At 32.2% G+C, this 27,509-nt stretch overlaps 1 protein-coding gene across 2 annotated transcripts in view; it reads left to right on the forward strand.

The window, feature by feature from the left end:
* The window catches only part of LOC114326010 (polypyrimidine tract-binding protein 2), a 496,863-nt gene that overhangs the window by 426,836 nt on the left and 42,518 nt on the right, over positions 1–27,509 (forward strand). For both annotated transcript variants that reach the window (XM_028274194.2, XM_028274193.2), the window contains exons 4-5: positions 16,602–16,760; positions 24,336–24,387. In XM_028274194.2, the coding sequence (XP_028129995.1) occupies positions 16,602–16,760; positions 24,336–24,387 (211 nt within the window). The remainder of the gene's footprint in view (positions 1–16,601; positions 16,761–24,335; positions 24,388–27,509) is intronic.

Genomic DNA, 27,509 nt, shown 5'->3' on the forward strand with positions numbered 1-27,509 from the left:
CCCATTAAGTATGGTATTTTTGAGACCGCCTAAGTGTTCTCTTTCTACAGTTAACGTATGTTACTTTCCCAATGAAACACCCTGTATTTTGAAAGTGCAACACGGATAATTGGTTGTATTAGCGTAGCGGGAGCCCAACATCGCAAAACAACATTTAATCAAAGTCTTAGATCAGATATTATTAAATCTTAATGAAGATTCCGATAACTATGATGATAAAAAATCTTACGATGAAACAACGGATGAAGAACTCGATTTATAAATACGTACAAGATTTTGTACACGTTTTCTATAATTTAATAAAAGCTTTTAATAAAATCACTATTTTATCATTACCTGATAAGGGATTGTCTAAAACAGTCAATACGCACATCATTAAGGCGATTAAGAGCGTAGGGTTAAAATTTCGGGAAAAACGCTTTTTACATGCATTCATTTTTTTCGAATGCTTAAAAAATTAATAAGTATTTTTGAAAATCTTAAACGCAGAATGAAAGATTACATTATTAACGAGATCCGAAAGTTCCTTAGAATAAACAAAAAGTTTCTTTTGAATAAGCTAATTGAAATTAAAAATCACACTCAATTTTCTCTTCTGTTTCACTCCTGTGGCTTATTAAAATAAACATTATAGAAGTTTTCAAGCACTTTCGGGCCTCGGTAATGTTAGTTTCATTCTGCGTTTATATTTTTCAAAGATACTTATTAGTTTTCTCAGGGTTCGAAAAAAATGAATGCATTTAAAAAGCATTGGCCCAAAATTTTGCGCCTACGCTCTTAAGGAATTCTTACAATTTATCAACAAGGACAAGGCCAGTTGACAAATTCAAAACTTAATGCAATTTAATATTTGTATTCGTTATGGGGTTTGGTGGATCAGGTAATTTATTTAATGTGAAAGTACCCCGCACAAACCTTATAGGTCTGGATCCCGCGTATGAAAAAAAAGTTGATTAATAGCAAGCTGAAAATTTGTTAATAGCTTAATGGTGCCTAGTCGGATAAACTTTGATATATGGGAACACTGGAACAGGGGCAGTTTAAATTGTGGAACAGGTTAAAAATTTGGAACGGTCAGACCACGCAAACGGCACATTTATTTTGTCCGACAGAATAGACTTAAACTCTCCGAACAGAGATTAAACTCTCATGGAAAAATCAGACTGCTATTTATCACCTGTCATAATTCCTGTCATTTGACATATTCTACATGTTCCACTCATTAAAACGACGATTTGGTGATAAATAGCAGTCTGATTTTTGCATGAGAGTTTAATCTCTGTTCGGAGGGTTTAAGTCTGTTCTGTCGGACAAAATACACGTGCTGTTTTCGTGGTGTGAACGTTCCAAATTTTTAATCTGTTCCACAATTAAAACTTCCCCTGTTCCAGTGTTCCCATATATCAAAGTTTGTCCGACTAGGTACCCTTAAGCTATTAACAAATTTTTAGCTTGTTATTAATCAACTTTTTTTTTCATACGCGGGATCCAGACCTATTATGGAAATTAGGTCCCAGTGAATTTAGTTCATATACTTTGGGAAAATACTCTTTGGAGCATCCTGATGGAAAGTTCTCATGCGCAGATCTCAATCTGATGGAAGGTTTTAATAACCCTCGTTATAAAAATAACGTTTATACAACCCTCGAGGGTTTTGATATAGAGGTACAAACTCGGAAAATTATAAGATTTACCGGGTATTTAAATTCCCGCTGTTACTGATTATCTGGCAACATGTAGAGGTTAGGATCAAAGAAAGGTACTAGATAGTCAAGGTCCCTATACCATAGGTTGTATGGTAACTTTGACATTGACAAATGAAATATTGTCATCGTGACGTCACCCAGACGATCAATTTTACGAATTGTTTGTAAACATAATAGGATACGTGGTTTGGAGGCTATATTTTGTTATTAAATATCGTTAGTGTTTAAATTTGTGTTTATATCTTGAGATATAATGTATCTATAGATATCATTAAGTGTTTTTAGTATAATAACTTAAACCCAAAACTCTTTTACAAGAAGTGTTATATACGTTGACGCCTAGCCCTATTTCTTTCGCATTTTCTTTAAGCTCCACATACAGTTCTGTAATATCTCTTGTGGTTCTTCACATCAAGTTTACATCATTTGTGTACGTTACAATCTGCTTAGACTTATTGAACAATATATCATAATCATATATCTAATTAAGTCTATAGATAATAGATCTATTATATGTATTGTTTCATATAATAATCTATATAATAATCAGATCCTAATTGTTTCATAAAAAATTATAACTAATATTGCAGCCATCTGAAGATCGTTTGAATAAACAATTATAAAGTAAATGAATATATAACATGGGGAAAATTCCCTTTATTGCACTGAAATTGTATTTTTTTATAATTTTCTGTTAATGTAAAACTTCACAGGTACCTATTGAATGGAATCATAATGTTTTAATAGTTTTAGATATAATCCAGTACCTAACGTAATCAGATGCTCTTATGTTAAACTTAAAGGAAAAACTACTAATTTTGATAGGTACATAAATCTTTAGTTGAATCTCTTTTTCACCATGGTTTACATGTTAGAAGGAATTTATAATAATGTACTACATGCACTATCCCCAATTCAAAATGATTATATACCTACTCAAAATCATTTAAAAACGTAAATTGTATTCAACCCATTATTAATATACCTAGGATATTTGAATGATTTAGTCCCATATATAAACACAAGAAAGAATCTACTTCTGCTTTAATTAAGTAGTAATGCTATTCTACTGCATTATATTTAATTGCAATTATATTCTATGATTTTTGTAGCTCTACAGGTATCTACCACATTTTTTAAAGAATATATTAAATAAATAGTCATTAAAAATCCAAACGTATTTTTTTTAAATATACATATATATTTTCAATCATTAAAAACATTCCTACTTTCCGAGTTCATTTCAATGAGTGAAGTGAATGAATTTGAATGCAGCATTCTGGGTGACGTCACTCCCGCCATTAGATTCCCGAATCTGATTGGTGGAAAGTTACCATGCAACCTGTCTATTTATGAACCTTGCTAGATAGTGGTCTAGGAATTTTTCCTGGCTATCCAACGGCGACCTTTACTTTGACCTTGAACTTGACCTTCAAGGTCATGCCAAGGTCACGCGTTCTTATTCGAGCAGGAACCTATGTTTCTAACTCCAACAATGAATAGAATGGATATATCTACGTTTGAATATGACCTTGGAAGTCATAGTCAAGGTTATTGGGTTAATGGGTTATAGATTTCAAAGTAATGTAATAAAAGTTTGAGATTTTTCCACGGTTTAACAATACCGACCTTGAATTTGACCTTGATCATGACATTCTTGATCGTATCAAGGTAATGAAAATTTTTATTCTCATGGCACTCCCATGACGAAATAATTTTGGTAGGAACATAAGCTTAATAAATATTGATAGGTAGCATCTGATTATAGATGAAATAAACTACAGATAAGAAACAATACGTTATCTAAAATAAAAAGAACATTAAGGTTTGATATTGGGTAAATCATCGTTCGAGGGCCATCGAACGAGCTATGTTGGGAGTATCTCTGAGAGAACAAACGAGGACGTGATAAGCAGGACGAAGGTGGAAGATGTAATTGGAAGAATTCTGAAAATGAAATGGAAATGGGTAGAACACGTGGCACGGCAAAACAACGACAAATGGACGAGAAACACTACATTGGAGACCACGCGAACACAGTCATAGCAGAAGAAGACCACAAAAACGATGGGTAGACGACATCAAAGCCAAGGTATGGAGAAACTGCCACCAAATAGCACAAAACAGAGAAGCGTAGGGATCTCATGGGTAGGCCCTTGTCCAGGAGTGGATGCAAGTAGACTGAAGAAGAAGAAGAACAAATCAACGTTGATTTACGAAACTGACATAATTGATAATAATTGAAGGAATACATTTGAAGGAATATTCATCTTTAAGGTCCTATTCAAACGAAGAACATTTATATCATGCTTTTCAGAGTCAAAAATATTGCCCCTTTTAAATAAAAATTCTCATGACCTTGATACGATCAAGAATGTCATAATCAAGGTCAAATTCAAGGTCGGTATCGTTAAGCCGTGAAAAAATCTCAAACTTCTATTACATTACTTTGAAATCTATAACCCATCAACCCAATAACATTGATTATGATTTTCAAGGTCATATTCAAACGTAGATATATCCATTTTATTCATTGTTGCAGTTGGAAACATAGGTTCCCGCTCGAATAAGAACGCGTAACCTTGGCATGACCTTGAATGTCAAGGTCAAAGTAAAGGTCGCCATTAGATAGCCAGGAAAAAGTCGTAGACTACTAGTACCTTCCTTTGATCCTAACCTCTACATGTTACCAGATAAGCAATAACTCCGGGAATTGGAATACCCGTTAAATTTTTATGGTATATAAAATTAACAATATTTACCTAAGAAGAGAAGTAAATTAATGAAAAGATTCTAATAAGAGACAATTCGTTCCGAAACACACTATATTTAACATTTCTTTATGACATTATTTTCACATTTACATATTTTTATATTTTTTTTTAAATTTGGTTAATTAATTACCCTCAGCTGGTTGTAATCCGCACGTGTCTCAATCATTTCTCGGAATTGAATTAAAATTTTGAACCACCTTTTTTATTTAGGTCACAGATGAGAAAAAGTAACTGTAAGGGTATTAATGTAAAAAAATATATATAAATACAAACAAAAAATACAAAAATCCAGCTTTTTCTCTTTGGTTATTCCACATTTCTATACAGTCAAAAGTTAATACGTCTCCTTCAAATTAATTTCCAAAACTTTTTGTTTCAACCCCGATTCTTGCTCAAGGCTATTAAAAATGCCCGCTCTCGCCAAACAGCATAACATTTTCTTAATTGATGTTGATTTTCATATTCAGAAACAAAAATGTTACACGTTACGGTAGGAAAAAACAAACAAAACGCAACGGTTTCCGGTAATTAGTAAAATGATGGGGTATGGCATGAAAAGCGAATAAAATATCCCATTTCATTAGCGCCGCTTTATACAAACTGGCAGGCCATTTAAATTTGAACCCTCAACCCCTCGCTCTGCTACTCTCTTTTCCGCGTTTCGCTTTTCGCCCATCAGCATTCGTTGAAAACTTACACGCGTAATCCATTTACATGGCGAATACAAAAAAATATATAAACGAAATACGAATCCATTCCTGTCTTTTTTTTCGCAAATTCTCCACAGAATGGCAGCTTAACAAGGAAACTGATTCCTCATAGTGAAACCATCTGTAACTGTATACATGTCATAATATACAAATACTGTTCACAGCCGTCTGGGTTCTGATTGTGACAGATCAAAAATTTTACTGTATAAATGGGTCCATACAATATTCATTTTATTTAACACAGTGCAAAGTATGTAATTACATTATGTGAAGAGATGAAGTAGAAAGATGCACATGATACCGAGACACGTAATTTTGATTAATACTAGTGCTAATAGCAACACCATACACATTTTCAACGAAAATTTTGTTTTCGTTCATAGATTCGCAAAGTCTGTTCGTTCGTTCGTTTGTGCGTCGCTGCCCCTGCTTTACTTAGAGCCGATCTGCCGATGGAATCAAATGTATTTTTGTCTCCTGAATCCAAATCTGCAAACGACATTTAGATATTTCGAACCATCTTCAAAATAATCGACCTCAAAGTCGAAAATTGTGACACCACAATCTTTCGAATATTTCGGCTGACAAAAATAAACGTCAATATGGTAGGCGAGCCCAAGCGAGGATTTTTGCAGTTACTCGAGTGCGTCAGAAAATCACATGGGGAGAAACCTTGTACCCTGTAAATGTACCCCGGCCATATATTGGATCTTAATACAGGGGAGTTCCTTAAGGGGGGTCCGAAAAAAAATCTATCCTTAGAAAAACTCGAAATCGTCAGATTAAGATAAGGTAAGTTAAATACATGCAGAACAGTGTATACTTCAAAAATCGTAAGAAATGAGTCACAAAGTTTCACAAGAAAAAAACGAATATTTCTAGAAATAAAGTCAGATCGAAAAACTAGAATATACGTGTTCAATATTTTTACGTTGTTCAAAACTCTATCGAATGATACCAAACACGACACGACCCCCCTCTGAGTGGGATGGAAAGTAAATTTAAAATTTTAAATAGAAACCCCGCGATATTTCGCGAAATGAACATCAGATCGAAAAACTGCAAAATGAACGTACTCAATATTTTTGAAAAATCTATCGAATGACACCAAACAGGGCCCCCACGGAGGTGGGGTGGGGGGTTACTTTAAAAACTTAAATAATAACCCCCATTTTTTATTGCAGATTTGAATTCCTTACGTAAAAATAAGAAACTTTTATTCGAGACATTTTTTCAAATTATGGATAGATGGCGCTATAATCGAAAAAAAACCATTGTTGGAAAAGGAAAATTAAATTAAAAAATAGAAAGTCCCCACTTAAATGGAAAAATTTACATAACTTTTGTTAGTTTTAGGACCTAATCTTCACAACCCAATAGGTCCCCATAACGCTCGAGTGACTGCAAATTTAGCATCATTTCCTCCCCTACTAATAGAATTTTGTTATTTATGTATAATTTATATTTTAAATAAATTATATAGGTACGTTATATGAAAATAATATTTTTAAATATGAATAAAGGAATTTTATTGGTTATTTATTATTTAGCGTATGTATCAACAAAGCGTAGATACGTTGTTTACATTTGAGTTTGACAGATCCGTTAAAGTCAAACTAAATTTAAAATTATTATCTAATAAAATATAAATATCATTTAATAGTGAATTTAATTATTTTATTAATTAAATAATATGTTTAAAAATACAATTTGAGTATAGTTTGAAAGGAAATTATTAACAACTAACATCAAAAAGGTTATTTTTTATATTTGTACAACGCCCCCCATGTCATTTTCATTGACATAATACGTCCATAAAATAACATACAACACGCTGACGATTCAAATATCTTTCTCGAAGTATTTAATACTTCATCAGTAATTAAATTTGTCGCAAAATTTAAAAAAAATATTGGTTACTTTATTAAAAAAAAATAATTTAAAGCTTTGTGACTTTATATTTAGTTATTTGGTTTCCGTAGAAGACGTTTATTATTTTGAAAATTTAATTTTTAATTCTTTATCTATATTATATTAGAGACTAAATTATTAAACAACTTATTTTATTCCATGGCGTACTTTATGTACGTATGTATTACGTAATTGATAAATTAATAAATTTAAATAATAAAAATATAAAAATAATAAAATTTAAAAATAATTTAAATAATAATAAAACAAAGTTTTCGTTTTAATAATGCCAAAGTCAGCCATTTATAAAACACAGAATTTTGCAGGACCCAAATTTTTCGGTATATATTTAAAAGAGTGTAACAAAAGTCTAAATAGACGGAATTATACAGAAACTAGGATACGCCTAATATGGAAATTTCAAATTTGGTTTTTTAAAATATAATCTGTATTATATTATTCGAGTCCTCACTTCAATAAGAGTTCAAGAATTATTAATACAATAAATTGAAGGGCTTAATGTGAAACAATGACAAGCCTCAAAAAGGTAAAAGTGAGATATTTGACTTTGAATGTTAAAAATAATACTAAAAAATCCAGTAACAACTTTTACTGTTTTAGTTTAGATATTTCGATGCATCATGCCTTATGAGATCATAGTTGACAACAATATTAATAAAATTACTTGAAACTCGAGAAAAACCAGCATTTATTTAAAAAAAATGTGGCTTGTTACATTATTCCATTAATAATAATAAATACCCAAATTTTAGATACAAGTAGATTCAGAATTTTCTATTATTGACTGAGTTCGTGGTGGTTTCAACCCTATACGTGTTAAACAGTGTTTATTTCTTTGTCTCCATCAACTTGTTGGAATTTTTGACGGGTGTGTTTGGTTTTGTCCTTTTTATTGACGGACCTTGTTCATTATCCTACAACCAAATGCAATAATATAACAAGCCACGTCATAAGCCACTACATTAATCTTGAATGGTAATAATGTGACAAGCCACATTTAGGAAAAAATTACATATCGCTGTATTTTCATTACTTAAGTCACTTCTAGATTGTACATAGTCAGGGTTACGGTCACTGTCATCGAATGTCAAGTCAACTTTACTATTTTTCTTGCTAGAATCATCAGAACTCAATAATTATCCGAATTGCTTCCGCCCATGTTCGCCATTTTGATGTGGCTTGTCATTTATGTTGAGTAGATACTAGAGACAAACTAGACCTATGCAATAGTGTGACCATATATTTATCGGGCCATCTATTAACGAAGGGCTGAGATAATTTGTTAGTGGCTTGTTATACTATTACTTTAACCAAGAATAACACTAACTTGTTTTGAAATCATGTGTGGCTTGTCATTGTTTCACATTAAGCCCTTCAATTGTATTAATAACCTAAAGCTTGACAGCTTTCTTTTCTTAACGTTTACACACTTCTCCAATAATTCCCCAAAAATTTAGTAAATTTTTTATGTAAGCGATCAACTGTTACGACGAAGTAGTAAGCTCTCACCAATTTAAATTATTTTTGATGTTGTCATTTATTTTGGCGGAGGAGACACAGATTTTTCCACCATTAATTTGACTACCTGTAGGTACCAGCAATATTATAGGTCTGGATCCCGCGTATGAAAAAAAAGTTGATTAATAGCAAGCTGAAAATTTGTTAATAGCTTAAGGGTGTCTAGTCGGGCAAACTTTGATATATGGGAACACTGGAACAGGGAAGTTTTAATTGTGGAACAGGTTAAAAATTTGGAACGGTCAGACCATGAAAACGGCACATGTATTTTGTCCGACAGAACAGACTTAAACTCTCAGAACAGAGATTAAACTCTCATGCAAAAATCAGACTGCTATTTATCACCAAATGGGCGTTTTAATGAGTGGAACATGTAGAATATGTCAAATGACAGGAATTATGACAGGTGATAAATAGCAGTCTGATTTTTGCATGAGAGTTTAATCTCTGTTCGGAGAGTTTAAGTCTATTCTGTCGGACAAAATAAATGTGCCGATTTCGTGGTCTCACCGTTCCAAATTTATAACCTGTTCCACAATTAAAACTGCCCCTGTTCCAGTGTTCCCATATATCAAAGTTTATCCGACTAGATACCCTTAAGCTATTAACAAATTTTCAGCTTGCTATTAATCAACTTTTTTTTCATACGCGGGATCCAGACCTATTATTAATTATATTCTAATAGAATTCTGTTACCCAGAATTTTTTTTTATTTTTTTTACGTTCTATGTTATTAAAAATACATAATACATAACAAAAACGTCATTTTTTATTTTTTTTTTCGGTGGGTTGCCATTAATTTAAAAATTTTTAAAAATTTATACTTCAAGGCTTTTACAAAACTTGTCTATTTTTTATAGACCCGTAGGTTGAGTGTACATAACCTAATTTTTTTTAGACAAGCGTATCTATTACTTTTTTTTGAGATGGCTTCAGATCTAATTTTTTGCTATATTGTGTATTTTGTCAAAAAATATATTTCTGATTTTTTCCAGATTTTTCCGTAAGGTGCACCACCTTCAAAAACTCGTATGACTGGTTTTTTGAGGGCTTTTAGGGAGTTTCTCCATTTGATAGACTTTAAAATAGATCAAATTAAGGTTATTAAATGTATAGATTATATATAATTTGAAGTAACTGATTGTTTTAGGGCATTCAAGAGTTAGAAAATATCTGGAAAAGATCAGAAATATATTTTTTGTTGGGTCACAAAAATATTATCACCAACTGATTAAAGCCCTTATTAGAATGGCATCATAACCCAAACTTAAACAATAACGCAGAAGCTTGTATTCAGAACTTGCCATGAAGCGTATAGGCTGTAATTGCAGCAAAAGGTGGCACCGCTTAATATTAAAATTGTGATTTTTTGTTAAAAAAAATTTTTTGCGAAAAAATTAATAGTTTTACTAGGAAAAATTCAATGGTTTTGTGAATTTAATACCTCACTCTCTTATACAGAAAATAAATACAAAATTCAAAAAATTAAAAATTGTTTTACTGTCCCTAATAATTTGGCCCCCCACTGTATATACAATATTTCTCGATGACTCTATATTAAAATTATTTTAAAATTAGCAGAATAATTACACGTCGTCTCTTGAGGCTCTCACTGTCGTTTATAACATTGCTTGTTGTTTTTTAATCCACCGCAAAGCAAATTCCACGAAACATACTTATTAACTATCATCCCTGCGGTTAATCTCCATAGTTTCCTCAGCAAGTAAATTTAAACGTGGCTCTAATCCGGAGCAATTAAAAAGGTCTTAATAACTTCCCGGATATTATCAATTCATGTGATTCCTAAATCGAATCTTTAGACTTTGCAATTAATGAATTTTCAATTAAAAAATAAATTGCCAACAGCCAGATCGCAATTAAAGCCGCATACATATTCTAATGACGTTTTTGAAACGTAAATTGTCACAATTCAAATCTGTTAATTTTAAATTGGGATTCATTTTAGGAATTTGATTGAAACAAAATTTTAGTTTGCGTTTCACGAGTATCTAGATTTGGTAAATTACATCTTGTGTCAAATTTTAGTTCTGTGTAATAGATTTAATAGTCCAGAGAAATAAGATTTTTCTCATGACACATCCCCCTCCAGGCCGAAACCAAACTTTTTGAGTAGTATCGATATCTATATTAATAACCTTTATGTTTCCTGCAGCCGATTTTGATGATATACATAGTTATAAACAAATGAAGATCAAAAAACGGTAAATTTTTGCTTTTTTCGTCTATAACCAAAAAGTTAAGCATTTTAAACAAATTTGAGAGTAAGAAACTCATAAATCGTCTAAAAAATTTCAGTATGGCGTTCGCTGAATATGTCTATCCTTATTGGTTGCTTAGAAAATTGCAAAATAAATCATAAATTTTGAGTTTTTATAAATATTCATAACTTATGTAAAAATTAACTTAGAACCTTTTTATTTCACGAATTGCTGAGACTTTTGGTGCTTAAATTATATTTTAAATTTCAAAGCAATTGGTCAAATAGTTTAAAAGTTATTTAATTTGTTTATTCCAAATTCATTTTTTTTACAACACTTTTACCTTTTGTGCATACCCTCTACCACGAGTAGACGTGGGATTGCAAGTATCTTTACCTTTTTGGCATACCCTATACCATGAGTATAGTGGGCTTGCTAGTCTCTTTACCTTATTGTGTCTTTCTACCTCTATGAAAGCGAGTAGATGTTATGGATTATCTTTTACCTTGAATTTTCTATGTTGATATCCAAAACCATATCATATATGTTTAGGTTTCTAGTAATATAGTTTCAACTAGTCCTAATAAATTAGGCCCTCATTGAACTCTCGGGTGATTAATAGAATCTGGTCGCTCTAGTGTCAATGTTAGGTATATTGATAGGATTTGTTTTAGTTGTGAATGGTTCTTGGTAGTATATTAGGGGTTGTTAATACACAACCGTAATGTAGATTAATGATGTTTTACTAACACTTGAGTGTTTACAACACTATAAGTCAGAAAATTATGAGGTTACAGTAAGACTTCTGACAGTTTATGGAAGAAGAACATTTATACTATTGACTTAATTTAAAAAAATGACAAAAAGTAATTTTAAACAGTGTAAAATTAATTTGCAAAAACACGTCGATTTTTGCTTACTTATAAACAAATAGAATAACTTTTTAACCGTTACCCGTAGAAAATTTATTTTTTTATATTTGGAAAGATTGAGTTATTATACACATTTAGAAAGAAAAACAATTGTCCTGGGACAATTAGGGACGAAGTTAGCCGCCCTTTTTTTTAATTCACATGTTTTTGCAAAATAATTTTGCAGTATTTAGAATTATTTTTTGTCATTGTTTTTAAATTAAATTAATATTATAAATATTCTTCTTTCATAAACTATCCAAAGTATTACTGTAACTTCATCATTTTCTGACTTATAGCGTTGCAAAAAAAATTAATTTGGGATAAACAAATTAAATACCTTTTAAACTATTTGACCAATTGCTTTGAAATTTAGGGTATAATTTAAGCACCAGAAGTCTCAGCTTTCCGTGTAATAAGAACGTTCTAAGTTAATTTTTACATAAGTTATGAATATTTATAAAAACTCAAAATTTATGATTTATTTTGCAATTTTCTTAGCAACCAATAAGGATAGACATATTCAGCGAACGCCATATTGAAGTTTTTTATACGATCTATGAGTTTCTCACTCTCAAATTTGTTTAAAATACTCAACTTTTTGGTTATAGACGAAAAAAGCGAAAATTTACCGTTTTTTGATCTTCATTTGTTTATAACTATGTATATCATCAAAATCGGTTGCAGGAAAAATATAGGTTATTAATATAGATGTCCATACTACTCAAAAAATTTGGTTTCGGCCTGGAGGGGGTTGTGTCACCAACAGGATATTTTTTTCCTTATTTCTCTGAACTATAATCAGTGAATGATAAACACAAACCTACAGAAAAAAAAATTTGTTTTGGTGCCGTGAATCTTTAAGCTGATTTTTACTATTAGGGGCGATAAATCGAAATATGGATTCCGTTTTATTGTATCAGCTCTAGTTTTATGGATATGGCACATTCCGAAATTACTAGTTTTAATATTTGAGATAATGAAGAATATGCTATTCAAAGGAATATACATTGTTAAATAAACTTCTTCCTCACTATATTTGTTGTTCTCAGTGTATTACGCCTTATTAATTTATGCAAGAAATAATACTTTAATGTGGTTACATTACTATTTTATAAGGAAATAAAACAGCTTGGAAAGTATTTTCAAACTTTAAAATGATACATTTACCACCTATAAACAACCCATTCAACCTCCACCTAATAAAATACTAGGATCTTCAAAATCACTATTAGTGCTGCTATCTGTCTAAAACTTGCTGGAATCTTTGATGGACCACAGATCAGACTTCTTAAAAAGGATCCGGCTTTTGTGGGGTCAATGAATGACGTAGAGAAAAAAGCTTGGCTTTCACTTGTGGATATTATAAAAATTTTCTGGGAAATCACAAAAGTGAAAACTATGCTGAGCTGGTAAACCGTTTGCTGAATAACTTCCAATCACTTGGATGTAATATGAGCATCAAAGTCCACTATCTTCACAGCCACCTGGACCGTTTCCCTGAAAACTTAGGTGACACAAGTGAGGAGCAAGGTGCGAGATTTCACCAAGAAATAAAACCATGGAGAACCGCTACCAAGGAAGATGGGACACACATATGATGGCAGATTTTTGCTTTCGTTTGAAGAGAGACTGTTTAAAAGTTCATTCCAGAAAATCATGCATGCGAAGCTTTCGTTACGTCAAGTAAAGTTTTTTTCTATTTTGTTAGTTTTTTTCTCAAAACTAATTGTATATATGTTTCATTGTACAAAGTGTTTTATTGTAGTTATGTAAATGGCTTAAAATATACGTATTGTCTAATTGTGTGATTTTTATTTTAATTTAGTATATCCATATAAGCATATTCGTATTTTAATGCATAAAAGCTAGCATGCCCTACGTTATCTTGCAAACTAGAGCTGATAGGGCAAAACTAAAGCCATATTCTGAATCAGCATCCCAAATATACCTAAAATCAGCTATAAACACTTTGGCACCAAAAACACTGTAGGCCTATGTAACATTCACAATTTTTTTCTCTTTCCCTTCATTACACGCAGGAAAAATTACATTATTTGTATATCTTTTTCATTTGCTACTTTGATTATTTTTTAATGATTTTAATTTCCAATTGTGTAAGAAGATTTTTCATCACGTGTTTAATTATGTCCAATCAGATTATTACTATAGTGGAAATTTTCTACCTAAATTATTATAGTGAGAATATTTTTAGGTAGATTCTTTCTGTTTATTTACACGAATTTTCTAGTATTGACAACTGTCACATTTAAGAAAATGAACCATAATAAACTTTTAGTTCTGCATCTAATGTCAAATTATCAGTAGTAATTGCACAAGAGCTCTAAAATTATTGAATTTTTCCCGAGTGACACTTTGACAGTTTTAATTTCACGAGCCGAAGGCGAGTTAAATTATGTCAAAGTGTCACGAGGGCAAGAATTCTATATTAATTTTAGAGATCGAGTGTAATTTGTTGCGATTATTTCATGAATAAAACTGTTCAACACCAAAATTTTATTAAAATTTATTTATGTAAGTACAAATTAGTACAATTAAACACACAGTTGTTATAAATATTAATTTGACGGTTGAAAGTCATCACTTTTATAATTTTTAAAATATTAATTGTCATTAATGTCACTGAATGTATTTTTTCGTAGCAACGAAGGGCATCTGACGTAATATACTTGACGACGGGAAATTATCAAAAATTATCGATTTAATTTAGATTTATGTAGCTTTCTATTGGTCAGACTCTCCTATGAATGAAATAATCACGAGGAAAACACAAATCGGCCATTTTAAGCACTCGATTGTACTTCTGTAAGATTATTTCATGAATAAAAGTGTAATATAAATAACTTTAACTAATAATTTATTGACATCTACGTCTACGACTGAATATTTGCTAAACTGTGCTGTTCACTTTGACAAGTTGATGTTGTTTAAGAAAATTGTTGAAACAATTTTCCGAACGCGCTACCTTCTGGCACCCTGTGTATTTGTTATAAGGACCTCTGTTTGAGTAAGTTTGTGCAAAAAAAACGAATCGAAATAATTTACCTAACGGGGGCGAGCATACAGCCTGGACTAAATACATTTTTTAAGTAATTAATGTTATATACTTTTTAAAACTTCAGCACAGAAATTAAATTTATAAAAAGATATGAAACAACTTGAATTATCTACTATTCTAGTAGTTACTATGAATATTATTAAATTTAAAATGAGCGCTAAAAATTGTGATTTAGCAGCAATAAGCAACTTTTATTATTAAAATACTATTCGCTTTTAGACATTACATGGTACTTTACGTAAAGCTGATAAAACTTGAAAAGATACGGCGATATTAAATATTAAAAAGAGCCCAGATAACCAAATTACTGTTCTAAAACGAATCTTCAAACCGAGTTTCCCATTAACGAATTTCCCATTTGGAAAATTTTAAACAGTTTTCAATTAAAACTGTGTATACGTACCTTAATGACATTTCTGTGACAATTTTAATTCGGAATGAGCTTTCGTTAATTGCATAAATGTACGTATAGCCTGATAAGGTTTTAATTTTTGAAGAATATCTTTTCTGGTCCCAATTTTCCTTTTTAATGAGTTAATTCGTGACGTTCGGTAGTTGGGGACGAAATACAGAAAATTGTGAGAGCAATTAATGACATTAAATATAAACATAATTGGAATACACAACTGGCGAGAAGATGTGATTGACCTAAGTAGGTGGCGGCAAGATGGAGTCCCACGAAGGGTTGTTAAGCTACAGAGAGAGAGAGAGCGAGAGAGAGAGAGAGAGAGAGAGAGAGAGAGAGAGAGAGAGAGAGAGAGAGAGAGAGAGACAGAGAGAGAGAGAGAGAGTCGCTACCACAGTAGCGCAAAATAAAAAAAACGTATTGAAATCACATATATAGTGTGTCCACGGATGTGGTGCCCAAGAGGAAAACTTTTTTATTTTCAATTTTAGCGAAAAATGTTTTGAGAAACGAGTGACTGAAACCAGTGAAAGAGTTTTTAAGAAACCAGTGACGGTTAATAAATTATAGTTTGCATAAATTTTGTTAAATTATAGTTGTTTAGAACTTTATTAACATTACACTAAACACATCTTAAAAGAAACCCATTTATATTTTCTATTCAGAGTTTTTCTTAAATAAGATTTTCTTAGTTATCTTAATTAATACAGTATTAGTTTTTCGGACACGCGCCAACTCGTAACTTTTAATGACAAAAATTTTCAAATCAAAATGTACACCGGCCAATTCGTAACTTTTCTATTACCTGACCTGCCTACTCGAAACTTTGTTCAGGTGAATTCGAAACCATTGATTAAATCTAATAGGTACCTTAAATCTAAACCGAATGTTTCTTGGTTTGCTTAAAAACTTTATATTTGTATTATATGTACCTATAAAAAATAACAAAAATTTAAATATCCTAATAAAATAATTGAAACAATATTATAGTGTTTCATTAACACATGTTATAAATTTTATTTCCATCAAGTATAGCTCTACACGAGCTTGGTTTTTATCAAGTAATTGTAAATTCAATATTTAGATGTTTAGCAATGATAAATTATTTGAATCCATCTGATAATTTAAAAGCAAAGATATTTTCCATATGTTTATTTCAAGTCTAAAAGATTATACCTTTATTTAGTTACGAATTCACCGGTAGTTGATTGGTTACCGAAAAATTAGCTGAGGGCCAGAGTTACCAATTGGCCTGTAATTAAGATGGGGGATTAAAATAGTTACGAATTCACCGGGACCCAGTTTTTCTATATTTTTTTACTAAATAAAATGTATTTTTGTTGCAGAATGCTTCAGCCCAGGCAGCGCTTCAAGCAGCTCAGGCTATAACTCCAGCAGCTAATGTTGTTACTAATGGACAGGACATACAGGGTGGCCCAAATACGGTCCTTAGAGTTATTATCGAGCACATGATATACCCTATAAGCTTAGATATTTTACATCTGGTGAGTATTTATGAGTTTTTTGAACAAATAACATTTCCCATTGACTGTTACTGTTGTTGTTTAGAATATTCCAAAATTTTAGGAACTCCCAAAAATACCGTTAAGAGACTGGATTTAAACTTTAAAAATTTAAACTTTACGCTCTACCAAATTTGCCTCTACAAAGCGTACACTACTAAAAGTTTAGCACAAAGTCATGTATCGGAAGTATTGATTTTGTATCTAATTCACATGGAACTCCAGGAGATCATAGTTCCTCGCGAGATCAACCCTGGACATAAGGTACCACGGAGACCATTGCCGTTATAGTATTCATGTTCAGCGACACCAAAAACCCCCAAGTTACGAGTTTCTACTGATATTGTATCGAATTTCGGTAAAATTCCAGGATACGTGGCCAATCCTAGACACCAGATGCCTTGGAGACCATCGCCGATATGATGTTAGTGTTCAGCGACCCCAAAAGCCCACCAAGTAACTTGTTTGCACTGATTTGGTATCGAATCTCAATAAAATTCCAGGAGACGAAGCCCTTCTGGGCACCAAATACCTTGGAGACCATCGCTAACATGATGTTAGTTCAGCGATCTCAAAAACTCATCGAGCAAAGAGTTTGCACTGATATTGTACCGAATTTCCACAAAATCTAGGAGATCATTGCCGTCATAGTATTCGTATTCAGCGACCCCAAATATCCACCAAGTAACGAGTTTGGACTGTTTTGGTATCGAATTTCAATAAAATTCCAGGAGACAAGGCCCATCCTGGGCAACCAAGTGCCTCGGGGACCATCGCGGACATCATATTCGTGTTCAGCTAGCCCAAAAAACTTTGAGTTTAACCAAGTTAACGTCACTTGCCGTCATACTTTCCACATGTTAGTGTAGGAAACAGAGGTTGAACCTTGCAAAATGGACACAAGTCCGGTTTTATTTTTTTTCTAGCATATCAAGGGGTGCTTATTATAAGACTAACTTTTTCTGAAAAAATTTCGCCCCGGAACCCCCCTTTTCACCCCTTTAAAGGGGGTAATTTGTGGTTTTTGCGGAACGTAGCCCTTCCTGTACCTTTTACAAAAAATTTCTTTTACAGAAATATGAAGAGGACTATATTTTCTATGATTTATTTCTGACAGCATCTCTCTATCATCCACCGTTTAGCAAGGGTGGCGCCCCAAAGTTGACAAGTTTTTAAAAAAGATGTTTTTAAAAAATATATATTTTTCCCTAACTGCAGCGGAAATTAAAAAGAAATTCTGCGAAAATTATTCACAAATAGATGATTGATTTTTTGGTATAGGTTTCACTTAAGGGTAATTGCCCTTCTTTTAACTACAGGGTGTTACATTTTAAAAAACCACTTTTTATACCATCTGAACCGTTTATGCTAGAGTAAAAAGACTTTCAGCGATTACCCATGTACTGGTGTTATTTACAAATTTGTATAATGCACCCCCATTTTTTCCCCGAAACCACCCAAAAAAAAAGAAGAATTAATAAATAAAGAGATTTTCTTGAAATCCTTCACACACAATGCCCTTCATTAATATGCTTCATATATCATTTTGTGCACGTTATTATTCCCCCTGCATGGACACTAAAAGCGATTTCCTAGTGCAACCCCTGTAGCAAAAAAAAAATAAATAAAATGGGGGGTTGAAAATTTTTTTTTGTTTTTTGCTTTTTGATCCATATGGGGATATGCTTCATCAATAGTGCTTTTCAAAAATATATATGGTTATTGCAACATCCCTGCGGAAACCACCCCTATCCTTTAAAATATACTGCAGAAACTACCCCTATACCTTGGCGAGCATGTTTTTACGATTTTCTCATTACCTATTCATTTTTTTTAAACAAAACTTATACAAGGTTAAAGACCACTATTTACTCTAAAAATTAGGTCCTATTCATTTTTTTCGTTTAAGCAACCGTTACGGCACAGTGGCGCCGTAAACCTCATATATGCTTTGGCGGGCTCCAGTTTTTGTTTTTTTTTTCGTCCTCTGTTCGTTTTATTGATAAAGTACTTATGTAAAATAAAACAACACAGTGTAACCTACAAATCATGACCTATGCACATTTTACATTCTTTGCTCCCCAAATCCACAGTGGTGGCCCAAAATAAATTTTTTCATATTTTCGCCACCTACACGCATTTTATTGCGTTAATGCTACCTAAATAGCACAATATTCACCCCTAAGTGGTCGCTAAGCAGTGGCGGATCCAGGGAGGGGTGATGGGGGCGATCACCCCCCACCCCTCTCAAACCAAAGTGATATTATATTTGAAGATTATAAAAATATTCATTTATTTTTATAGAAAAACTTATATTATATTAATATTATTTTTATAAGAATGACTTTTTATGCTTTAGCGACAGTGGCGGATCCAGCATCGTTAAGAGGGGGGTGCCAATTGGTTAAATTTCTATAAAAATAAATGAATATTTTTATAATCTTTGAATATAATATCACTTGGTTTGAGAGGGGGGAGGTGATCACCCCATCACCCCTCCCTGGATCCGCCACTGCTTAGCGACCACCTAAGGGTAAATATTGTGCTATTAAGGTAGCATTAATGCAATAAAATGCGTGTAGGTGGCGAAAATATGCAAAAATTTATTTTGGGCCACCACTGTGGCTTTGGGGAGCAAAGAATGTAAAATGTGCGTAAGTCATAATTTGTAGGTTACACTGTGTTGTTTTATTTTACATAAGTACTTTATCAATAAAACGAACAGATGACGAAAAAAAAAACAAAAACTGGAGCCCGCCAAAGCATATATGAAGTTTACGGCGCCACTGTGCCGTAACGGTTGCTTATACGAAAAAAATGAATAGGACATAATTTTTAGAGTAAATAGTGGTCTTTAACCTTGTATAAGTTTTGCTTAAAAAGAATACATAGGTAATGAGAAAATCGTAAAAACATGCTCGCCAAGGGATAGGGGTAGTTTCTGCAGTATATTTTCAAGGATAGGGGTGGTTTCCGCAGAGATGTTGCAATAACCATATATATTTTTGAAAAGCACTATTGATGAAGCATATGCCCATATGGATCAAAAAGCAAAAAACAAAAAAAAAATTCAACCCCCCATTTTATTTATTTTTTTTTGCTACAGGGGTTGCACTAGGAAATCGCTTTTGATGTCCATGCATGGGTAATAATAACGTGCACAAAATGATATATGAAGCATATTAATAAAGGGCATTGTATGTGAAGGATTCCAAGAAAATCAATTTATTTATTAATTCTTCTTTTTTTTGGGGTGGTTCCGGGGAAAAAATGGGGGTGTATTATACAAATTTGTAAATAGCACCAATACATGGGTAATCGCTGAAAGTGTTTTTACTCTAGCATAAACGGTTCAGATCGTATAAAAAGAGGTTTTTTAAAATGTAACACCCTGTAATTAAAAAAAGGGCAATTACCCTTAAGTGAAACCTATACCAAAAAATCAGTCAATTATTTTTGAATAATTGCCGCAGAATTTCTTCTTAATTTCCGTTACAGTTAGGGAAAAATATATATTTTTTAAAAACATCTTTTTTAAAAACTTGTCAACTTTATGGCGCCACCCCTGCTAAACGGTGGATGATAGAGAGATGCTGTCGGAAATAAATCGTAGAAAATATAGTCTCCTTCATATTTCTATAAAAGAAATTTTTTGTAAAAGGTACAGGAAGGGCTACGTTTCGCAAAAACCACAAATTACCCCCTTTAAAGGGTTGAAAAGGGAGGTTCCGGGGCGAAATTTTTTCAGAAAAAGTTAGTCTTATAATACGCACCCCTTGATATACCAGAAAAAAAATAAAACCGGACTTGTGTCCATTTTGCAAGGTTCAACCTTTGTTTCCTACACTATGTAAACAAGTCAAATCCACAGCTCAGACGTTACCTGCGGCAGATTAGCTAAATATTTTAAACATCCACACTTAATGTAGCATTTTAAACCAGTGTTTCCTTGACGGACTACTTTTACTGGGCTTTGACCCACATATTTTTGTTAAATAATATCTTGGTGGTTAGCATGTACATTGCACGTAAGCACTGATGATGACTGGTAAACCAGTCGAAAACTAGTTATGTGATTTTGATGTGGCCCTTTTGAGAGATTTTAAATATACCTTTTATACAGGATTTTACTGTTTTTTGTATTACATGGTATACAGCCAAACACAGGAAAACTTTTTCCTTGTGAATTGTACATTCATTTTAAAATATATAAAAATAAGTAAATAAGTATATTGAACACTTTGTTTAATATTCAAACCCCCCTAATGCCCTTTTTCAGAAATGAATATTGAAGATAAAAGTTGTAATAAAAATGTTGATGTACATAAACCGTTTCAAAATTCCTGTCACGGTTGCTGTTGGTATTCATTTCGTCCGTCGTAAGTCGTAAATTTATGAGACGTAAAGTTGCATGATTTTATTTAGCGAGATTGCGTAATTTCATGACAAGGAGTGAAAATTGTCGCGTGAATCTTAAAAATTTCAAAAAAGAGCCTGTTTTATGTTTGATGTGACTTTTATTCCGTAAACTGATTTGTATGTGTGAGGGCGACACGAAATTTTGGCATTTGTATAAAAATTAAGAATGCTTTTGTAACTGCTGAAATCAGAATAAAAACATTGAAAAATCACTTTAAACTTAATTAGAACAAAATTATAAGAAGGTGTTATAGATGGTTAAAATTATAATAGGTCTAGACAACAAAGTACGTTGATGTTTCTCGTTTTCTATTAATAAATTGAAATGGATTATGGGAATATTTAGTCGAAAAAATCCTGGCAAATAAATGGTAGACTAGACAAAACACCTAATTTTTATATTCCGTACAGATATCATATCAACAGTATCGTTAGCAACTAAATCAAGATAATGATGGATCTAACATCGACCTTGTTATCTTCTTTTAGCAATTAAATCAAGATAATAATGGATCTGACATCGACCTTGTTATCTTCATTTAATCTTGCATACTTCCAGATATGCAAGAACTCTCTTGAACAGTAATTCCAAGATTGCTATCATTTAACTGTAGGAGCTTCCCCTGACTTAAACTTAAACTTTAAAGACGACTTTTTGGAAACTCATAAAAATCTTCTTCTTCTTCCTTCTTGTATATAGGCTTTAAAGCATGTTTCTTCTTCAATATTAGCCTCCTAAATTGTTTAAATTATCGCACCATCTTTTTCTTGAGCCAATACTTCTTCGTCCATTTGGTGACTTATCTCGTGCTATTCGTGCTATCCTATCCTCTGCCATTCTTCTAATGTGTTCGTTCCACTTCTGTTTCCGTTTTGTTACCCATCAATTTATGTCTTCTACATTGCATGATCTTCTTATGTTTTCGCTTATCTCCCTATCCAACAGACTTTTCCCTGATATTGGTCGAAGTATTTACATCTCTGTTGTTTCTAGTAGTCGTCTCGTTTTAGATGTGTCAGGTCTTGTCTCCGCCGTGTATGTCAATGTAGGTCTAATTGCTGATTTATAGATTCTTGCTTTTGTGTCTTGTTTTAGGTGTTTGTTCTTCCAGATTGTGTCATTAAGAGATTCCACCGCTTTACTTGCTTTTAAACTTTGTTGTCGTACTTCCTCTTCAACATCTCCGTAACTCGGTGTTTCCCAACCGGTGGGTCGCGACCCACTAATGGGTCGCGGACAGATTTCAGGTGGGTCGCGGTGTGGCTCTTACAGTAGCTGAGTGGCGTACAGAGTACAGAATGGCGTATCATCATGGGTGAGGGATGGGTCGCGAATATGAAAAAACATCAGAAGGTGGGTCGCCAGACATAAAAGGTTGGGAACCACTGCGAACTGGTTATATCTATTCCCAGATATCTAAACCTTGCTTCCTGCTTTATAAAATCGAAGTATATAATCCTGATTTAGCGACAGCCGTTTTGATAATATGACACGTGATTACTGACATATTTTTAACTTAATTTTGGGTGTCACCACTAAAAGGAACATTTAAGTTTAAATAGTCCATGCGTTAGCACACATTACGCAAAGACTATAATTATTTGTTTCTCAATTTTATTTACATGCATGATTTTTCTAACTATACTAAAATCACAATAAAGATGCACTAGAAATAGACAAACCAAGACACGTTGATTGTTACGAGGAGCACTCCGAAATCATGATTTACAATATACAGGTTGTCTGCGTAACTTGGAACCATATGGGAAACTTTTTTAATATCAATTTTACGAAAAAAAGTCATTATTTATAAAGTGCTCTGCATAGTCTAAAACCTAAGATGCAATGATCAGATATCAAATTTTGTCAACAGTATACGAGGTATGTCAAAAAATATGAATTTCGCTCAAGAGCAAACTACCTTTATATTTCAAAATATCAAAAAATTTTATTATGAAAAGTTATTTGTAATTAAAAACCATATTTAAATATGCAATAACAGCCTTCTACTTGAAAAAAAATTTCTGAAATTTTCCTAAATTACCGATTCCGAACATCATTTTTATTTATTAGACATGTAATAACTCTTTTATTAATAATTTTAGAAGAAAAAAAAGTTATTCTTCATAAAAATCTGTGCATGGTCTAAACCTCAAGATGCAACCATCAGTTATCCAAGTTTGTTAATTTTATACGAGGTGTGTCAAATAATATGAATTTAGAAATTATTTCTATTGGATAACCATCAGTTATCCAAGTTTGTTAATTTTATACAAAGTGTGTCAAATAATATGAATTTAGAAAGAATTTTAGAATTTAGACAGAATTCATATTATTTGACACACCTCGTATAAAATTAACAAACTTGGATAACTGATGGTTGCATCTTGAGGTTTAGACCATGCACAGATTTTTATGAAGAATAACTTTTTTCCTAAAATTATTAATAAAAGAGTTATTACATGTCTAATAAATAAAAATGATGTTCGGAATCGGTAATTTAGGAAAATTTCATAAATTTTTTTTTAAGTAGAAGGCTGTTATTGCATATTTGAATATGGTTTTTAATTAGAAATAACTTTTCGTAATAAAATTTTTTGATATTTTGAAATATAAAGGTAGTTTGCTCTTGAGCGAAATTCATATTTTTTGACATACCTCGTATACTGTTGACAAAATTTGATATCTGATGATTGCATCTCAGGTGTTAGACTATGCAGAGCCCTTTATAACGAATGACTTTTTTTCGTAAAATTGATATTAAAAAAGTTTCCCATATGGTTCTAAGTTACGCAGACACCCTGTATATGCATTGTAAATCTCAAATCATTATTTACAATGTTCATACATTGTAAATCATGATTTGAGAATGCTCCTCGTAACATTCAACCTGTCTTGGTTTGTTTATTTCTAGTGCATCTTTATTGTGATTTTAGTATATATTTCCATCTTGGCAACCCCCTTCGCTCACATTTCATACAGCGCGTCAAATAATACCCTCTGCGCATACACTGTTCTACTATTTTTTTAAAGCAGTACATGTTACCCAATTCTAATGATTAAAATACTTGGGAGCAGTTTAGTAAAAACTATTTTTATGTTTTTAAAATAATGACTAATAATTTCTGTATTTTTAGATATTTCAGCGATTTGGAAAGGTGTTGAAAATTGTAACTTTCACCAAAAATAGTAAGTATATTCAATTAATCAAATTCATAGTTTGATCATTTTTATTCTATTATTTGTTTGCCTACTCCTTGTTATTGTATTATGTTATTATCGTTATTTGGGTTTAGTTATACCAACCACCACCACTTTTTTTAAACAATACACTATAGAAGTCTAGTTCACAATTTTGTATTTTTTTGTCATATCATGTTGGCATGAGCATAAAATGATCAAGCATGCGTAGTATATATGAATCCAAAAACACAAGAAACTCATATTAATTGGGACTTGTCAATAGTGTAAACAAAACGTTTACTTCATTAAACATTATCATGTTAATCATGTAGATCCGTATACACTTTTACTTTAGCCTTTGCTACTGCTACTTTCGCTTACATTTTGACGATCTTATAGTTTTGAATACCTGTGTACGACCTATTGTCTTGGCACTGTTTATGCATTTGTGTCTTCCCGTTTAAATTTTTTTTAGACCACCACCAGGTCTCTTTTTTCTCAAACGTCTTTCCTGAGGTTTTTCCAATTATTTTAGTAGTAATAATAACAACAACAACTATATTGTTAGCTCAAAGTCTCGCTATTTCGTTGAAATTCTTATATTCACACATACAGTCCCTGGCCAAATTATTAGACGCACTATAAGATTTTATAAAAAATGTTAATTATGAGGCGATAATACGTAGGTTTTTTGTATGTACCAGACACAATGTATGTTATTTGGTTGTCCATTTAATTGTTTAGATTTTATCACAAATAAAACAACATTATTATTGAACAAAAATATGTATTTATTGACCCTTGAAGGAAAACAAAAATAACGACAATTAAATGTTATTTTGTTGAGCCGCCTTTAGCCACTATTAGAGCTTTAATTCTACAGGTATCGTAGTACAGGTTTGCAGTGATAGTATGCCGCGCATAATTAAAGCTCTAATAGTGGCTAAAGGTGGCTCAACAAAATAGTTAACATTTAATTGTCGTTATTTTTGTTTTTTTCAAGAGTCAATAAATACACATTTGTTAATTAATAATGATGATTAGTTTGTGATAAAAACTAGACAATTAAATGGACAACAAAATAATACAGTGCTAGTCAAAAGTCCGTACCCCCCCTCTTATCTTTTGAACGGTTATACCTATAATAGTGAAATTTGGAGGGAGGAAATAAACGGTCGTAAGCTTCTTAACTAGTCATGACAGGTGACGTAATAGTGACAGATGACGTTACAGAGCCACTGTGACCGATCATTTTAAATTGGACCTTATGGCAAGTGATACCTCGTTTGAAAGGTATTCAAAATACCTATTCAGTCATACTAATTTTTTTAGGTTTAAGTTTATTTTTATTTTGGTGAATAAATTAAATAAATATAATATTGTAGTTTCGCATTTAATTAATAAAAATTCAAATGTCCTTCTATGGTTTTTTTGTCAAAAAAGTTGACGTTTTTCAATTATCTAGTAGTTTTTACGACAACATCAACCTTTTTGACAAGTAATCATAGGCGGAATTTAGAATTTTCATTAATTAAATGCGAAGCTACAATTTTATATTATTTCATTTATTCATCAAAATTCGCTTTAACTCAAACAAAATTAGTATGTCTGAATAGGTATTTCAATACCTTTCAAACGATGTATCACTTGTCATAAGGTCCCATTTAAAATTATCTGTCACAGTGGCGCTGTAAAGTCATCTGTCACTATTACGTCACCTGTCATGACTAGTTAAGAATCTTACGTCCGTTTATTTCCTCCCTCCAAATTTCACTATTACAGGTATAACCGTTCAAAAGATACGAGGGGAGGTACGGACTTTTGACTAGCACTGTAGATATACATTGTGTCTGGTGCATACAAAAAATCTATTTAGTATCACCTCATAATTTACTTTTTCTTATAAAATCTTATAGTGCGTCTAATAATATGGCCAGGGACTGTATATCTTCGTCATGAGTCTATTTGAATCTGGATATACATGAATACAATAGGGGGGTCGGCATAAGGCAGGCAACGCTCTCGAAAATGGGCATAAGTCCGGCAACGCTTAAGCTACGCAACACATAAGCTACGTGGCATGTGTGCGAGAGTGCCTTAATGTTCATTTTGGAGAATGGATAGGCAGACAAGGAATAGTTGAGTGGCCCGCACGGTCATGTAACCTGACACCCTGTGATATCTTTCCGTGGGGCCTTCTCAAGAACCGCGTTTTTGCAAGAGGACTACGCACATTTCCCGACCTCCGAACTGCAATTGAAGAAGAATTTGAAAATCTTCGCGGACAGCTTGACGTGCTTCACCGGACCTGCCTATCCGTTGCGAAACGTTGCAATAAATGCATTGATCAATTTGAACACTTTTACAGTAACCTTTTTTCGAATCCCTTTTGTAATTTCTTTGAATACATTCATTTTGACGCTGCATTTTTTTTCTCTTAATACCAAGGATCCCGCAGAAACCTTATGGGAAATGGCTCTCTGTCAAATGCTTTGAAACTTTGGGTTCTGGTAGTCCTTGATGTGTAGAACAAAAGACTCAATGGACTCAATAGCTTCAAAAAATCATGATTTTAAGATATAAGCCTCTGAAGTTATATGTACAGTGAGGACGTTTGAGTTGGAATAAATTTATTTTCAATCAGGTCGATTTTTATTTTTAAATTATAATTTTTTGGCATATACATCATTCTAGTGGCGTCATCCATCTGGGCGTGATGACGTAATCGATAATTTTTTAAATGATAATAGGGGTCGTGTGATAGCTCGTTCGAAAGGTATATTCTATATTCACTAATATAAACATTAGAGAAAAAGAAGAATGTATTTAATTTATTTAATGCAAAATACATTTTACTGCTGTCAGAAAAAGGAAAAAACTGTTAATTTCAGAAATAGTCATTGCTTTTCGCTTAAATTAAATGTTCAAACTGCTAAGAGGCAGGTGGGTGGTACCTTTAATATTGAGTAAGCGAAAACAATATTTATTTATCAAATAAACATTTTTTCCTGTTTTCGGACAACATTAAAATGTATTTCGAATTAAGTAAATTATATTTATTCTTCTTTTTGTCTCAATTTAAGAAAAAAGCAATGATTATTTTTGAAATTAACATTTTCTTCTTTTTT

Source organism: Diabrotica virgifera, chromosome 7 (genome assembly GCF_917563875.1).
Source record: "Diabrotica virgifera virgifera chromosome 7, PGI_DIABVI_V3a".
Lineage (NCBI taxonomy): Eukaryota > Metazoa > Arthropoda > Insecta > Coleoptera > Chrysomelidae > Diabrotica > Diabrotica virgifera.